Source organism: Poecile atricapillus, chromosome 2, assembly GCF_030490865.1.
Source record: "Poecile atricapillus isolate bPoeAtr1 chromosome 2, bPoeAtr1.hap1, whole genome shotgun sequence".
Taxonomy (NCBI): domain Eukaryota; kingdom Metazoa; phylum Chordata; class Aves; order Passeriformes; family Paridae; genus Poecile; species Poecile atricapillus.
The window spans coordinates 128,761,460-128,779,433 of NC_081250.1; the positions used below are offsets into that span (position 1 = coordinate 128,761,460).

Below are 17,974 nucleotides of genomic sequence, written 5' to 3' on the forward strand. Positions count from 1 at the left end.
TCTAAAGCACAGTGAAAATTTGTTATTAGAATAGTTCATCACCACAGGCTTTTCCGTCCTTCCTCCCACCCACCCACCCACGGACTTTTAAGGGAAACAGTTGCAGCTTACAGGGAACACAGGGTAACACCTCCATTCAGCAAAGGGAGCTCACGCACAAATGCCGCTTGGTACACAGATTTGTATCCCAGGTGATCTCACCCTGTTATTGGGACAAACTAAACCATTCTAATTTACAGAAAAGTCAGCATTATTTCAGAAGTTAAGAGGTCTAAAAGTCAAAGCATGCTAGAATTCTCTAGAAGAGAAAGAAGCAGAAGTTGCCTAAGGATTTGGCAATTACAAAACCAAGGCACTTAGGTGTATTCAAAGGTCAGGCAACATTATGGTTAATTTAACTCTTCAAACTCTGTCCGCTGTGCTCAGATGATTATTTCTTCCCCTTCAGCTTCAACAACTTGCAGCTTTCTAAATTCTTCCTCCTGCAGAGGAGGGATGGGAAGCAATGCACTGCAGTCACCAAAGCCAAACTGTGCTGGGCTGGAGATTGTATGATAAAAAAAGACTTGTCACACTGACTAGGTGATCCAAGTTTTACATCCTCTTCACCAAAGCCAGAACTTAATTACCTTTGCTGACATAAGCTTATGTGGGCTACATCTTGGAAACACTGTTTCCCAAAAAGGAAGACACCTAATATTCGTCTCAGGATCAGGAAAAACAAACCCTTCAGCTATCTTGCCAATGACTTTTGTTCTAAAACAAAGAAAAACCCCCAGTACATTAAGCCCGTTCTGCTAATTTCTTTAGCAATGCACCTGAAGCTCTAAATAATTAGAAGGAAAGTTAGAGGACTTTTCACTTCAACAACAGCAAATCTGGCCCAGCTAATTTCCCAAATGAATCGAGAATCCAGAGCAAACCAACTATGCATTAATCACTTGGCTAGCAAGGAGGATTTAACTTACACTAAGACTTCATTAAAATGTAATTTTAAGTTTAGCAATACACCAGGATGATATATTGTAGTAGGAAAGGGACAGGGTTGACACTGCAGACTCAGCTTCTTGGTACTTATCACTAATAAATTAATATGAATTAAAAATCAATACAGCAGGGTAGTGCAAGACAAATGTTAATGTCCATAAAGAGAGAATTTGTTGGATTCATCACCTCTATGCTGCCAGGCACATCACTAATTCTCCAGGACTGGAGAGGACAGAGACAAGCTGCTTTGCACAGCAGAGCCAGAATTTGCATCAGCTCCTCTTCTGCAATTGATTCCTAGCCACTCATGCCCAAACCATCATCTTATGCAGACAGGTTAGTACCAACCTTGAATTAGTGTGAGAAAGCCTGTCATAGAGCTACTCAAGTTCTTTCCTTGTGCCTTTAAAAATGACCACAATGTGAATGGGAAGGCTTTTGCAATCTTACACATTGTATCCTTGATAACTTGCAAGACAACTGACTCCAGTTATCTCAGTCAGTCAAAATCCAAATTGTATCAGCCTCAGGTGGAAAGCTGAAAATGGATGCAAAGAATCTGGTATGGGACAAAAGCCACACACCATCTAAGAGCAGTTTTTCCATTCTTCAAACTTGACCTCAGCAATGCTTGCTCAAGTTATTGTGTAAAAATCAGTACGAAAATAGTATATAAAGCTCTGGAACTAAAAAAGGTTTTTCTCACAGATGCTTAGTTATAAGTTGTATTTTGACAAATTTACTGCACAGTTGTACTTACCACAAGGCAGAAGGAAAACTGGTGCCATGCAGCTGAGATTCTTTCTTTACAACCTGCCCTTTAGATAGCTTTCATATACAAAATGCAGAAATGTCACCACTGTGACAACTCAGAAAATATTCTTCAAGGTGACTTTCCATATACTACTTAAATTAGATTCATACCTTTGCGGATTTTAACTAGACTAGGTAGGGAGCCTATCTTAAAAAAATAACAATTACATCACTTTTACTGCTGTTATGTTCAGAAATATCAATCCTCTTGCAGTTTTGTAGCATGTTTCTCATAAGCACATGTATGCTTACTCCTCTATCAAAAAGGCAGTTGCAAATACCAAACCTCTAAAGCATCTAGTAGAATTAAGCATGTATTTAATTAAACAAAAGTAAAAATTCAAGTCTATTTCCCTTGTCAGTGATTCCCCACCCATGGAATTCATCCTTAAAGTATAACCTGTTTCTCCTTTGATGCAGACATTTATCTTTGTATGGCTGCATAAAGATGAGACTCCACTGGACCTTCTTTCCAACTACATCATAGCAACTTAAACATTTCATACATATTCCTTTAAAGAAATTTGAGTGAATTTATTGTATAAAATTATGATTGGCATGGTACAGAAAAGTTCCTTTTAATGCACATTTCCCATTAACTTGTACACAAATATTACAAGTATCAAGCAAAATGCAAAAGTCTTAAGAACTAATTTCATACTACAAAAGTGTTCACATAGTGAAGTTACTCTGGTTACAAAATGTCATGGAAATAAAAGCACTTCAAAATACGTATTTGGGAAATGTTTCGAATAAACAACGCAACCTTAAGTTAGTTAAAAAATGCAAAGAAAGAGATACCCTCTTCAAAACAAAATTTTTCATTTGGCAAGATGGAGCAAAGTTCAGATCAGTTCAATGAAGGACTGTTCTTTACAAGAAACTAACAAAAAAACCCCCTCTTTAGTTAAGAAAGGACTCAATTATACTATGATGACAAATAACGCCATCGAGAAGTTATCTGGCTCTCTTGTTTTCACACAGGAGCTGTCAGAGGCAGAGATGTGTAAATGAACACTTCCAGGTATATACAGATTGCCTTTTCAACCAATCAATCAAAACTCAACCCAAAACCAAATGAAGCCAGAAACCAAAACCAAAGAAAAACCAAACAAACCCCCAACTGACAAAAACCAAACCAAGCCCCAAAACAACAGAAAGGAGACAATCTGAACTTTGTTGCTTTCATTGAACTAGTTCAGTTCTTTAGGTTGCAGGACCCAAGAACACCAATCTGCAAAGGATACAAAATGGAACTCCCACTACAAAGGAGCGCGCAGATGTTGTTAAACGAGTGCCACACATCCTCTCAGTAATGCTGTTAGAGGCTCTCACATCTCTGCTTCCAAATGGCCTTAAAGACCCACTATTCTCAAGAAGACAAAAATGCTTGGACCCTACAACCAACCTTACAAAAAGGAGGCACAATCATACTGTTAGAAAATAACATAAAATTTTGAAGACTGAAAGCATCCTTTCACACAAAATAACTACAAAAGAAGCCATACTTTACATTATTTTTGTATCAGATGACTTGCGTGTGTTTTAGCCATTGAACATTGGTATGTATATCTACATGAAACTCACACATACAGAACATTGTGTTCAGGCATTATTGTTGTTTTTCTTTTAGACACACACACCAGTTACTGTCAGGTTATCCAGTCTATTTAAATGCAGTGAAAAAAGTCCACAGCAGGCGTAAAAGGAGCAGTATCCAATACAGTGTTGTCTTGCAAAAATGGAGTCAGAATTCCTGAGTCTCAGAGACATTGCTGTCCTTTCCACTACTGGATTATTTCTTTTTCCAAGGAGAACCTCTAGTTTTTGTTTCTTCACTCTGATGAAATTTGTAATAGATTGCGTCTTTTAAAAAATGTAAAACTAGTACAAAAGATGTGCCAACCAAAGTGAATTTTTAAAGCTTTTTAAAGGGAAAAGGGATTCACTTACAAAATAAAGGCCACCTTCTTGTAAAATTAGTACAGCTAATATCCCATCATTCTGCTTAGAACAGAGATTTAGCTCCCTGTTCTAGAAGCCTTATCACATGCAGTCATGAGAGCTGAAAAACTTCATCCTTTTAACAATTAAAAATATCATATATAGGACTAACGTGGAACAGCCCTTTGTTACAACAACCAAGGTGGCAAAACCGATTAAGTGTCATTCAAATAGTCATTGTAATCTAACTTCTGCATTTTCCCTTGTACTTTGCATATTACACAGTGTAACTTAAAATGTAATTTAAGAGCACTTCAGTCCCACAATGTAGGATTTAAGCTTGTGTGAATACATTTGCATGGCTCTGCAACATTTGTAATGACTTAGAAAAATACATTCAACCGAAACTTTATATAGGGTTTTTGTTGTTTTTTTTAAAATCAAAGATGAAGAAAAAGCCAAATGGTCCCATCATTAGCTAAATAATACACTCCAAGTTCTGGAAGCAATTCCAAAGCAAAAGCACATTCAAGAATAACATACATTAAATTGCATACTTTCTCAATCACCTTTATCAGTAATAAAATTCTACTGTATATAATTATTTAGCCTTATAAATAATGCTAAGCAGAAAAATATTTACCTCTGTGCTACTTTTCTGTTTATAGAAGCGTTTCTCAGTTTATAGAAGCAAAGGAAAAAAAACTAAAGTGCAGACTACAGGCCATGACAGGCATAATAAATGACCAAAGGTGCAGCCAAATTTGCATTTACATCTTAAGTTACTTTGCCATCTTCCTTGTCTTGCCAGAAGTCACCCCATGTGCAATTAAAGAGCTGGTCAGCTGGTTTGTGCCACAGTACAACCTGTAATCACTTGCAATTTTTTTAAAATCTATTTCAATTGTCCATAGATATTTCTAGGCAAGGTTCAAGACATTTCTAGTTCAGGTTCACAAAACCTTACTTAGTCATTAATACTTGAAATCACACAATATTGACACCCCCTCCAGAGAATGTTACTGTCCTCTTGTTGCAGTATGTGGTTGAGCCATTGATGCTTGGCTGAGTGTCTTTAACAAGTGATGTCTTCATTTCCATTTCACACGCTACAATAGCTGCATTGAGTTCCACTTGAGCCCGGTGAACGACATAAAACGAGAGTCCTATGCTTATGACAATCTGCAAATAAAACAAGAGTGTTGTAGACTGCAAAGGCTGTGGGAATTAATACAAAGCAAGTGATCTGAATGAAACAAAAAGTTGTCAATGCAAACATTCATGAAGGCATCTGTTGACTCAAAGCTTCACAGGCAAGAAACTGGAAAAGAGATGAACTTAGCACCTGAGTAGCTCTAAACCTACATATGTAACTAAACCTACATATGTTGCTAACAATGTAACCAGCAATTCAGAACGTAGACATTACAAATAACTTAAAATATTTATATAAATTGAAAAGATAAGTTTCTTTCTTTCTGTTAAAATCCATATACTTGTTATAAAGTCATCCCTTCACCTTCTCCTTTAACACCAGTCAAGTTTTTAGCTGAGATCCTCCTTAGGAAAAAAAAAAAAAATAAATCTTCAAGTAAAAATCAAGGTGTTTCACAGCGAGAGTCCCTTTGAAAGAAGCAAAGTTCCTCTACCTTTTTTAAAGAACTTTAACTAGCTGGAATCTGCAGCTTCCTTTCAAAAAGGCAAAGAAGTTATATTACTTGCAACAGAACCTAGAGTTCTGAGTCTGAAACCTGAACTTTGTTACTAACCGTAGGGCTATGTTCTCTTTAACACTGAGGACTATTGCTTAAAACACCTGTCAGCATGGCAGATGGTGCTGGAATATCACTGAGTAAGACAACTGACAAGCATGAGCACAGGACAACTGCAGCTGGAAGGCACCCTGGCAGTCTCTAGCCCAACCAGCTGCTCAGAGCAGGGCTGGCTGTAAGATAAGAAGAGGTTTCTCAGAACTTTTGTCCAGTCAGGTTTTGAAAATGGTAAAAGGATAGAGATTTCAGCACTTCTCTGGGCACGCTGCTCCAGTGATTGACTACCCTTGTGGTGAAAATGAGATTCCTCACCAATTAAAATTACACATTTCAAAAGCTGGCCAATATAAGATTCACAGTGATACTATAGACACGATTTTTTTAACAGATAGGAAATTTCTATTCTACAAGCTTATCCAAATATTTAAATTTTATTTGGTTTAGAAATATTACTACCAGTAACCTACCTCCCTAGATAAATAATTAATTACATATATATACATAGACAACCATGAAATGTGAAGGAATTTCAGAGCTATTTACTAAATCAAAGTCTCATCAAAGCTCATCCAGGTAAAGCAGTCAGCAGATTCCTCCGAGACAGCAGGAGAATGCAAATTTCTCCACAAAAGGCCTCCCCTTCAGTTATTCAGTCACGTCCCAAAGACTAGTTTCAAGGAGGTTAGTACTCCTTTTAAAACATTCAGGCTTTCCAGCTACCACTTACCTGTGCAACACTTAGGTTACAACCTATACAGTCTGCAAAGGGGAGTCAAAGTCAGTTAAAAAAATATATATAAATGGGGGGAAAAAAGGAAAAGACCACTAAAAACTACTACCCTGGAAATAACATTTCATGACTAAAATAACAGCTGATCAAGAAAAGCATTTATGCTCTCTTTGACCTACCAAGACTATCTATGCCACACTTACAAAGGCATTTTTAATACTCATAACCATGTTTCATGAAAGCTATAAATTATATGTCCTATTTAGAAGCACACAAATTTCTGGGCAAGGGGAAGGTATGTTTAAAAGGATCCTAGACTTGGTTTTCTATTAGCATTGTTAAATGTCATCTTTATGACTATAAAAACTGAGGAACCAGAAATTACTGCACTACCTACTAAAAGTCTGCAAACCATGGTAATTGGTAGTCAAACACAGCTTGAAGTACTGCACTGTCAGAGGAGGTTCTAACATATAATATTATTCTGAAATACCCATAACCTCTATGCTCATAATGGTCTCACACTTAAAGCTTACACTCAGTATTTACTGATGAATTATTTCAAGAGCTAAGGTCATGTAAAGGTACTTGATATACTTCTCATTAATTTACTCACTTGTAAAATTCAGATATTCTGATTTAGGCATTAAGAAAATAGTACTCTACAGCATTTTTAATCCTGAATATCTATGCAAACTGGGTATGCTGAGTGCTATCAGTGAACACTGCACAGGTGGTTAGGTCTACACACACATAAGCTTTTGTGTAGGAGTGGTTTGACAAGTCTAAAATTCAGCAGGAGATTACCCTAGAAGGCAAGAGAAGAAAATTTACCAAAAACTGTGTCAGAAAAAGAGAACACTGAGTAAGTTCTGCTTTGTCTTATGGTGAAGTGTGAGAGAATTCTACGTTTCTCAGAGCATAAAACAAAATCTAGGAACATTACACTAGGAACCCATGTTTCTTGGTATCTAGCAATCAACAGAAATCCCAGAGACAGACAGTACTATCACCAAGTTCTATGAAAGCAATTATTTTAACTGACCTGTAAACCGAATACAAAATAGCCACTAACACTTTGTTCTGCAATCACGTCCTCCATGGTGCGCAAGGTAGTGCCCAAGTACGAGTTCAGGAGCTGAGTAGGGAGCAGCCCAAGTGAAGAAGCCATCAGGTAGTTGGGTAGTGATAAATCTGTAATCTGAGTAAAAAGCAAGAGTAAGAAATCAAAAGGAGCTGCAACACAAACAACCAAACTACCACTTCCCACAACCATCTCTGCAAAATCATGAAAGAATATCCTACATTCCTTCACTGAAACTTTGATTCATACACAGGGGGAAGATAATAGAATGAAACAGTATGTATCTAGTTTTCATTTGGCCTTTTTAAAGTTACTGGGTTTGATTTAATTTCACCTTTCATTACGCAACATCTCTGTGCAACAGTCATTAACTAGGGGTGCAATTACACTGTTCACAGGAGATATTTATTTTTACCTGGTAAACAGAGCCCTTGGATTTATGAGAATTTACTTATGAGAAGAAATTACTTTATTGAATGTGAAGGTTGAATGCAAAAATATATCTATTTTACATATATGGTAAATAATACAAGAGGTAATTGGTAAAAATGTCACCGTGTTAAATATGATCCAGGTAAACAGAATGGCAAATACAATTTGTCTGTGCTGGACAAGTTATGAGTTTATTAAGATACACGTCTTTCAGTGATCCCTATGAGCAATATCCATCTATATCTATACTGATATATATGAGTATCATTGTCTACCAAAGGTATTTTGCATCTCACTTCAATTAGTGAACAAAATAGTACACACAGCTATAGGTTTTATTAATTTATCTGGAGAAAATACTAATAATATTTGGTATTTTTCTTCTTTGCTGTGAAGTTCCTGTACTGCGTCAATAGATGGACATATGAGCTTACACAGGAACAAAGTACACAGTGCCAGCTAAATTAGTATCAGCAGCCATCAGGAAATATTAAAGGTAAGTGCCATGAGAGCAAAAGATATTTACACAAGAGAAAAGAAAACAAGAGGAAACTGGGTCAAAAATTAGTATGAAAACAATGATTTTGAAAACAAGCAGTCCAACAAATTTTCCAGACAATTCAGTTGATAATAACAGATCTAATTAAGAACAGCCTACATGGAACAACACTGAGAGCCTACATGGAAATTACTGACCTTGCCAGTTTTGTACAATGTTGAAGACCAAAGAATAGCAGCAATGTTACTCATTTCATCATGCTATTCTTAAAATAAACTTTAGTTACTGTGAAAGTCAGAGGGCTGAATTCTCAGAGCTCTAAGCATCATCAGTGGAAAGTTTTTGGGAGGAAGGGCAATGGAGGAGCAGAATGCAATGAAGCATAAAGATTAAGAATAATTCACTGGAACAAGATCCAATAAGCCATTTCCAAACTTCACACTGCATATTATACTTCCCACAGACTGAAATATATACCAGCATCACAAATATTATATTTCCTTCTCTAGACAAGATTAATTTAGATTTATAATGAAAAAGGATTACATAATTATGTCAGAACTTCACATTTGACCAATACTTTCAAAAGACTTTTTAAAGCATTGTTGTAATCTGGGCCATGTAATAAGAATGCACAGTCCAAACTTCCCATATTGCCAAGGGAATGAAGGAGCTGCTATTAAAAGTTTCTGAAATACTAACGCAGAGGCAAGATTTGCTAAGTAGGACACTATCATTACATCTAATGGAGCTGGGAAACTTCCCAAAGATTGCTTTAACACTCCTGGCACCTCTCTCATTTCTGTAGCTGTATTAAGGACACTTGAGTTGCAGAACAACATGTCTGCACACCTGGATGTGTCCTGAAACAACTGGACCCCCTGAGTCACGAACAAGATTGTTTCCAAATGAAGGGGAGACTGCCCCAGCGGATACACTGAATTGCAGCTTGTTTTCCCACTGCAATGAAAGCTAAGGAGAGGGTGAAAAACTTTTTGAGATGTCCTTTTAATTATACTGTAGGTTTAGAGCTACAGTTGTATCCCTTTCCCCAAAATGCAAGGGAAGTGGACAGCATCCCTGACTAAGAAACTTGAGAAAAAATAAAACTTACAGATTTCCATACTTTCTTTCTAGGAACTTAACCTGTTCTATGAACCTGCCAAACTGGTATCTGCATGGCCAGGCTGCCTAAAAGAGCCTACCAGGGCTCTGTTTCTGGTAAAAGCTCAAGCCAGCAAAAATTAAAAAAAATAAAAAAACCAAGCATGGATGCAATTGTGCTATGGGCCATAACAGAAATGCACTTAAATTGTATTCAAACGCAATTAAGAACTAACTAATTGCACCGATAACAATAACCAGAAACTCCCCCATAAAGTCTTGGACGAACTTTGTCCCGTGGAACTTTTGTGCATTCTTTGCAGCTGGCACCTTCGGTTCAGCACTGTCAAAGAATAAATGCTTCTGTCAGGACTTTTCTGGGGGCTCCCATGCCTTTAGGGGTTGCAGTACAATTTCTTTTCCCCCACTTTACAAATCCCTGTGCTTCAGATCAGGTGGGCTTAGTGACCAAGGGTAAAAGATAACTCTGGTGCCTTTTCCTCAAAAAAAAGCCCAAAACAAAACTCCACCCCCACAAAAAAAAGCTAATACCACCTCCTCAAAAAAACCCCAGTAAATACAAAAAAAACAAACTAGCTGCCAACTTTCCAATGGAGGAAGCAGTGAGCATGTTCTTTGTACCATTTCTTCAACCCTGACATCATTGTATGCATTTCTGAACCCAGAGGTGCACACTTTGAATACTCAGATTTTTTAATCAGATTCTTTAATGTAATATTCCCCTTAAAGAAGCAGGAAAAAGTATGAAATCCCATCTAACCTACATCTGGCACTACAAATAACCAGTTTGCACAAATCTCAGTCCAAGAACAAACTCGTGGGAAGGAGATGATAACCTGCATACCAGGCCTCCTTACAGACCTGCCTTCAAAACACTCCAGAGTTGCCAAGGTGAGAGAGCTGTGCGTGGGCAAACACATCAGTAAGAGCTATCAACCCACCCCAGGAGCAGGCCACTCTGGCATCAGAAGTGATAATTAAGCAAAACTCACTCAAAAGAGAAATACAAACATGCTTTCAGTTAGCAAGTGCTATATTCCAGAAATGCAAGCAAACGCATTACCTCACCCCTCTACTAGCAGCAGAACAACCTTTTAAGAAGCAAGATCTTCATGTCTGGCTGGTGAGATGCTAAGGAATTTATGTTAATTTTCTTCTTGTGCTGTTTCAATTTATATGATTGAATTTATATGATTGAATTTATATGACCTCACTAATCAAATCCTAAGAAGCCCTTTCATCTTTCTCTACACCCCCTACAAGTCAACCTCCTGAAAGCCCTCAGCAGATGGTATATGCCACCAAATAAGTGCCTGTAGAAATCATTTAATCCCAGTCCTGCAGATGACCCTGCTCACACCAAGGTTATGCCTTTCCCTGAACCTCAGGTGTCACTTCCTTCCGTCTCATTTAAGTATTCTCAGTATCTCCAGTTTACATAAAAATATCCACACAGGAAACATCCATAGACTAGACCATTGGAAAATTAAAGATGTGTACTTCTTCTTAAGATCAATGTTATTTAAAAATTAATCTTTTTCAAATTCATTGCTGAAGTTGCTAGCATGAGGAAATACATTTTAAACTTAAAATGAGTGTTAAGTTTTCAAATAAGTGAGAAATGACAGCTTAGTCTGTGTAGGCTGAAAACTGTATTTTTTACATAACTTAAACTTGACTCAAAATGAGAAACTCTTGAATTCCTAGATTTGTATGCATCACTTTTCAGTGATCTAGTAGCTCAAATTAAATGTTCTCAAGGTAAAACTGGGTATATACTGTGCTTTATTTGACTGTGCTATAAAGTAGTAAATCAGGATTAATAAACATAAACAAACTAAAATTAGCAAAAAAAACTCCAAGTTACTTGGCATAACTTAAGCATCTGGTTTCATCTCATTTCCTATCTATTATTTTAACACTGAAATCATCCACTTGGAAACAAAATTATTTAGCCTGCAGAATATGGAGAATACAAACCACAATGATTTACAGCATCATTTTAATATTGAACTGGCCCGAATACTCTGCTGAATCGTTTTTCTAGCAGAAGGGTTATGCCAGGAAGGAAACAATTTTAACTTGGTAATTCTCTGGTCTGTTCTTCAGATCCAATACTACTCTATATCATCTGCTGACTTCTGCAAGTGACACCCTGAAGCTGTGAGCAACCAGAGCACAACAGCTCTCCCCACCTTAGGAGGGTCACAGCGCAGCAGAAGCTTCATCTGCTACACTGGACCTTGGGCTCCAGGAGGGATTCTGCTCCTAGCCGAACAGGGCTGAGCCTCTTCAGTCCTGCAGTAATATAGCTTAACAAATAAAACAGCAAAGGTTCAGCTCTTCAGTTTCTCATTCTTAACAAGAAAATGGTTAAAGGATCTGCTTAAAAAGAAATTACAAGTTGCTATAGCTCTTATGGATAGAGATTACAGCTCTGGAGATGAATGCTCCAGTACACACAGTTTTATACACAGCAATTTAAAATATTTGGTGTGGATGTTACACCCCAAAACTGTGTGGATTAAATTTTACTTAAAAAAAAAAAAAATTAGTATTCAGTGACCTATTAATTGCAGCCAGATGATTGTGTCAAAATTAAGCAAGTGCTTCAAAAGGGTACAGGATCAGAACTGCAGACAGGGAAAGGAAGGTGGGCTATAAGAAAGTGGCAGACCAAAACACGTATTTAGACAGTTAAAGAACATACAAGTTACTGGTAACACTTAAAGTATGTCACAATCCAGTTTGCTTTGTTTAGATTTCATCAAGTTTGTAGATACAACTGAGGCACAACACAGCCAAAACCAGATCCTTCAAAGTACTCGGGAAGTGTGAGGGTCTGAAATTGTCATCAGCAACATGACAATACTCAAAAAACTACCTTCCGTTTTCTTCTTCACTTTTTCCTTTAAGATGATCAAAGAGACCAAATTAATGGACCAATCTTAACCTGAAAGTAGAAAGAAAAGCAAGACTAACCCTTTTCCAGACTCAAGTTTAAACTAACTTTCAGTGCCACTCTAAAGCACAGTCCCTTTTCAGGTCTGAGGCTACATCCTGCTCTGCCCAAAACCTGCAACCTGTCTTACATGCACGGACTTAATATCATATATGGATTTGCCAGATGCATGGTACAAACACCAGCCACACCGAGAAAGAATTTTAATCTGTCCACTTCTTTCTTTCTTTCCAATATGATTACTTATATTAAGTAGTTTAGGGAGATCTGGCAACAGTTTTCCTCAACTCTTGCCAGGTTTTAAAGTGGATCACTTTAAAAGCACAGACACTTCATAACTCTTGAGCTCTCCACAGATTTTGCTATGCAGCACATTGGTGATTCTAACACCAGAATACAGTCTTGAAAGACGACAGAGCAACTCTAACATAACACGGTGAGCAAGGCATCTCAAAAATCTGCCTTCTGTCCCTCTGCATGCACAGAAGAGCAAGCAGAGAGGGTTGTTTTCACTGCTGTTAAAAAAGAGAAACCACGGCTTGTTCCCAGGAAAGGAGGCAACTTCTACCAATAAGAGCAGCCACTGTGTCAAAAGACATCTTTCCAGCACTTGTCTTCCTTGGCCACACAGCCCAGGCAGGGACTCACCGCGAAGACGGCGTTCTGCACCCCGAAGGGGATCAGCGTCAGCCGCGACAGAAACACCACCTTGAGGCCGCTGCCGCCCTCCACGACACGGACGATGGCACTGAGCGTCCCGCTGCCCTGGATCCTGGCCCGTGCCCAGCGGGCCAACAGCCGCTTGCAGGCCACGTGGGCGACGAAGGTGCCGACGAGGACGCCGAACACCATCAGCCCCATGCCCAGCACGAAGCCGTAGAGGTAGCCGGCGGCCACGTTGAGCAGGATGTAGCCCCAGCCGCACGGGAAGGACACGACGATGAAGCCCACGGTGAAGAGCAGCACGCCGGCCAGGCTGTCCAGGCTCTCGGCCCAGAGCAGCAGGTCCCGCAGGTACTGGCGCACCACGGCCAGCGAGGCGAAGCAGACGGCGGCCAGGACGCACAGGCTGAGGCAGCTCTTGCACCAGCAGGTGCCCAGCAGGCAGCAGGAGCAGCGCCAGCCCCGGGCCTCGGCCAGCCCATGCCCACCGCCGCCCGGCTCGGGCAGCTGGCAGAGCAGCAGCTCCGCGGGCGGCAGCCCGTCCTGCTCCGCGCAGGGCCCCAGCAGCAGCCCGCCGGCCCCCGCCGCCTCCGCCGGGACGAAGCCGATGGTGTCCCCGCTGCCGCCGCCTCCCGCCGCCGTCCCGGCGGCTCGGGACAGCCAGCGGCCCAGGTCCTGCCGGGCGCCCTGCGCCGCCGCCTGCTTCACGGCCCGGGAGAGGAGCTGCAGCGCCGCGGCCCCCGCGCCCCGCATCCCCCCGCCCCGCCGCCCGGCTCCAGAGCCGCCGAGCCGCGCAGCCCCTTCGCTCCCCGCCTCCCCACGCAGCCTGCGGGCAGGGGCGGCCGTTCCCTCATCGCCCCGCCATGGCCCGGCTGCCGAGCCCGGCCGAGTCCCGGGCGGGGGCGGGGAAGCGGCGGCGGGGAGGGCGGGGAGGAGGGGGCCGCGCTTCGCCGCCGCCCGGCGGGCGGAGGGGCCGCGGCGGCCTCCGCGCCGCCTCCCGCCTCGGCCGCGCCGCCGGGGCTGCGGCGTTAGACGGCGGCGAGGCCGCTCTCTCCGTCCCGGCAGCGGCAGCAGCGGCCCTGGCGGAGCGCGAGTCCCGGGGGGCGGCGGCAGCGGCGGCGGCGGCAGCACCGGGGCTCCATCTCCCCGCGCTGGGCTCCCGCTCCGCTCCGGGAAGCGCCTTCTCGGAACGGCGGTGCCGATGTGGCAACCCCGAGAGGGAGGAGGCCGGCGAGGCTCCGGCAGCAGCAGCGCCCGGCCCCGCTGCGGGGCTCGGCCGCGGAGCCAAGGCTCCGCCTCCCGCCCCGCCCCGGGAGCGCCGCGCCGGCCGGGTGTGCCCCAGCGGGGCCCCGCCGCCCGCCTCGCCCGGGGGCTGAGCGGCGCTGCTCCCCTCCGACTGCCCGTGCACACACCCCCAGCGGCCCCGGCAGCCCGCATTCCCGGCAGAGCCGTAACCCGCAGCGTTTGGAGGAGCCGTGATGGAAAGCGGGTTGTTTTCCGTCACGGGAGCGCGGGGTTCAAGCATCGCTGACTCTACTGTTACATTGAGATCCCTTGACATGTCGGCGCTCTCCCTCTCTTGCGGAGGGCTTTGTACCGCAAACAGCCCGGCTTTCCGTGTCCAGCAGCGAGACGCGCCTCTCCCGGCCAGTGGCCGGGGTTTGAGCCGAGCGGCGACAGGCGATGCGCCCGGGCTCCGCGGCACCTCCCGCCAGCTCAGCGCGGCTCACATGCCCGCACGCTCGGACCCACTTTGGGACGGTTTGAGGTTGAATTTTGAGTCATTGCTAGAAAAGAAAGAAACAGCCTGGATATACGGTGAGGGCTCTGTTTAGAGGGGTGTTTTCTTGGGAGCCTCGCCGAGGCTCGATAGCTTCGTAGGTCGCTTTTGCTCTGGCGTTACTAATGGCAAGGTGCAGAAAGGGTTTGTTTTCTTTACAACGCTTGTACACACAACATGCTCCAGTGGAGTTATATTCGCCTGCTGGGAAATTTGCAAGCGTATGTAAAACGAGAATACGTGTAGGTTGTAAAGGTTAAAGGGCAATTAGAAACAAACATCTCAAAATGAAGAACGTATCTTAAAATCTTGTAGTTTAAAAACTGCAATAATGCACTTGCAAAATACAATGGTAGAAACAATATAATCTGTGCAATCTAACAAATCAGCCTAAGAAAATGACAGATATTTTTGAGAGCCAATAGCAGAATAAAATAATCCTTGGGGACTCTGTACAGCAGGGAAATTGCAGATAAATGTCTCCGGCATAACCTACTTTCTTGCTGTTACCTGTATCTGAATGTGAGCATTTGATTTTGTATGCAGTCTTTGCTTATGATGCAAACACGAGCATCCAGAATTATAATAATAATAACGTCAAGAAAACCCTGCACTAGAGCTTGTAGAGGATCATGGGCATGCTTCTACATTCCGTGAGGCATTTCAGCAAGCAGAGCAGCTGGAACTTCCGTAGAAGAACATGAAGTTCTTCTAATATTAATCATAATAAATATTAATTTCTGGTTCTATACTAAGAGCACACATGTCTTTGATGTGGATTCAGCTTGTGTATATTTTTGTTCAATGCAGTTACTTTTATAAAACAGGAAATAGTCTGGGTGGAAATGTCTAACAGAGTTACATGCTTTACACTGCCCCTCTGCTGCTGTATTTAAAGTGCAGAACCTTGTACTCTGAGCTGGAATGAATTTCCGGTTCTGACTCTAAAAGCTACAGGGTTCTGTATTTATAATGACAGAAAATGTATTTGAAAAGTGACGACAAGAGAGTATGAAGAACCTAATGGTCCATTTAAGTGACAGTTTTGCTATTACACTCTAACCTATAAAAAAAAAATTAACTAATTATGCTTTTCCAGTCCCTACAGGCTGAAAGTCCTTGACCTTATCCATCACCTGGGCTCCCTAAAATAGCTAATCCTGGCATTCTTCTGTCCTCTGGAGCAATAGCCCAGGAAGGAAAGACAGCAAACAATCAGATTTTGAGTGACACAGACCATGGTCATGGAGCATCTTTGGATAAACATCCAAGTGAGGCCACAGGAATTCAGCAAGACTTGGGTGGAGCTGGTAGCTGCTCCCTCATGCACAGCGGCTACAGCTACAGAGATGAGAGGCAGTGTCAGCTGGCTCCTGCATGCCTTCCCAGCACACTCTGACCATCTGAAGAGAAAAAAAACAACCTCACACACCCTTGAAAATGTGCCAAATTGGCACATTGCTAGACAAAATGCCGGACAAAACGGTCTGCCTTTCAGACTTACTAGTCAGTGAATCATAGGATATTCCTGTACCATGGATGATGTAGTTGAAAGGATATAAGCAGGGCAAGATCTGTAGGGAAAAGCAGTTATCTTTCCAATCACTACACTTAAAAAACTAGGCAAGTTCTTGAGCACACCGCTCCTGGACAAACACTTTGTTCTCCAAAAAAGATAGCACTTTTTGTTTGTTTTTCCTTTCTCCCCAGGTAGATTAGTTGATTTAGTGAATAATTTGCAGCAAATGCTGCCTAACCTGTTCTTTTAAAAGACACAACTGTTACTTTGGTTACTTTCAGAAATTATTTGAAGTAATAGGAATAAAAATTACAAGTTATTTCATATGGGTTTAAATTATTGCATTTCATCAACTAATACTGTTCCTATACTTCCTTAGACATATCTAATTACTTAGATTTTCATTATCTCATCTATCATCTGAGCTGATTTCTTATCTATCTTTATATTTAATTTTTGTCTTTCTCGATGAATACATGTAAAACCTGAGAGGCACAGCTGGAGTACTGTTCTGCTGCAAGAATAGGTGTTTCTGCAGAAAGATGCTCTCACAATTATATAAATGGTTGTGGATATTGAAGAATTTTTGCCAGACAGGTGTTTTTTCAAGGCCTGCTATGTAGGCTGAGGATGTTTCCTTGTCCTGGCACAAGCTACTGAGAAATGCTATTTTGTGTTTTAAAACTATGATGCTTCTGTCTCATTTTTTATTTGAAGGACTATTATCATGCAAACACACCCATCTAAGCATGTGAGTCATCTTACTGAAATGAAAGGCGTGACTCATTTAGGTCCATGCAACTGGTCCATAATGAATAGGGACCCTGAAGAAGAGGAACAGGATACATTAAGCCACAAAACAGGACCTAAAATAATTCTGAAGCTCCAGAAAACTTGCCATAGTTGTTACTGAATTTCTCTTTGGGAGGGAGAAGCAGGAGTTTTTTTGCAAAAATGATATTAAGAACCATAACACCAATGTACTTCTAGATATCTGTTAGTTCTGCCAGCATTACTGTGAAAATCCTTTGATGGAAGTGCAGTATTGACTAATCTATGTCAGGAGTAACGATTCTTAGGCCATAGCAGGCTCACTGAAAGTGCCTCCATCTGGCCTGCAGTCTTCCTTTCTACAGATTCCTTTACATCCACTTGAAGGAAGGGAGGTGTAAACTCATGCAGGGAATACACATTTTTACTGTTAAACAGAGTATGAGTTGCAAAGATGTGGGGGATGGTATTAGCAAGGAGCAAGCCATGACCAGAGAAATTATTCTCTGACCAAGGTAGGTCTGCAAGCCATAGCTTGGGCCCCACTAACTTGGATTGTTGTATTTCAAATAAATGTGCATTCACAGTTTTGTCAAAGTGAATGACAAGTGTGCTGAAGGAAAACAAGATATCATGTAGCATTTTATGACATTGCTTGGATTCTCTATGAAAAGTGATAGCTCTGAAGTTACTGCATCAGGAGCAGGAGGTGTAAGAGGAGAAAGGGCACTATTAGCAACTTGGGATCATCCAATATTTTAATTTTTTGGACCAATATCTATCAAGATTTAACAAATTTTGTGTTACTTTCACCAGGAGCTACCTAGTTCAGAAAAGATCTTTATATAAAAGATACAAACACAAACAATTAAATACCCATAAACCTCATTTAA

General features: G+C 41.5%; 1 protein-coding gene across 1 annotated transcript; it reads right to left on the bottom strand.

Moving 5' to 3' along the window:
* Window positions 1-2,319: 2,319 nt before the first annotated feature.
* Window positions 2,320-14,581, bottom strand: TMEM64 (transmembrane protein 64). Its single transcript, XM_058831288.1, has 3 exons — window positions 12,997-14,581; window positions 7,292-7,447; window positions 2,320-4,926 (listed from the first exon to the last, which is right to left on the bottom strand). The coding sequence occupies exons 1-3, from the start codon at window positions 14,446-14,448 to the stop codon at window positions 4,732-4,734; spliced, it is 1,803 nt and encodes a 600-aa protein (XP_058687271.1). The 5' UTR covers window positions 14,449-14,581; the 3' UTR covers window positions 2,320-4,731.
* Between the last annotated feature and the right edge of the window lie 3,393 nt (window positions 14,582-17,974).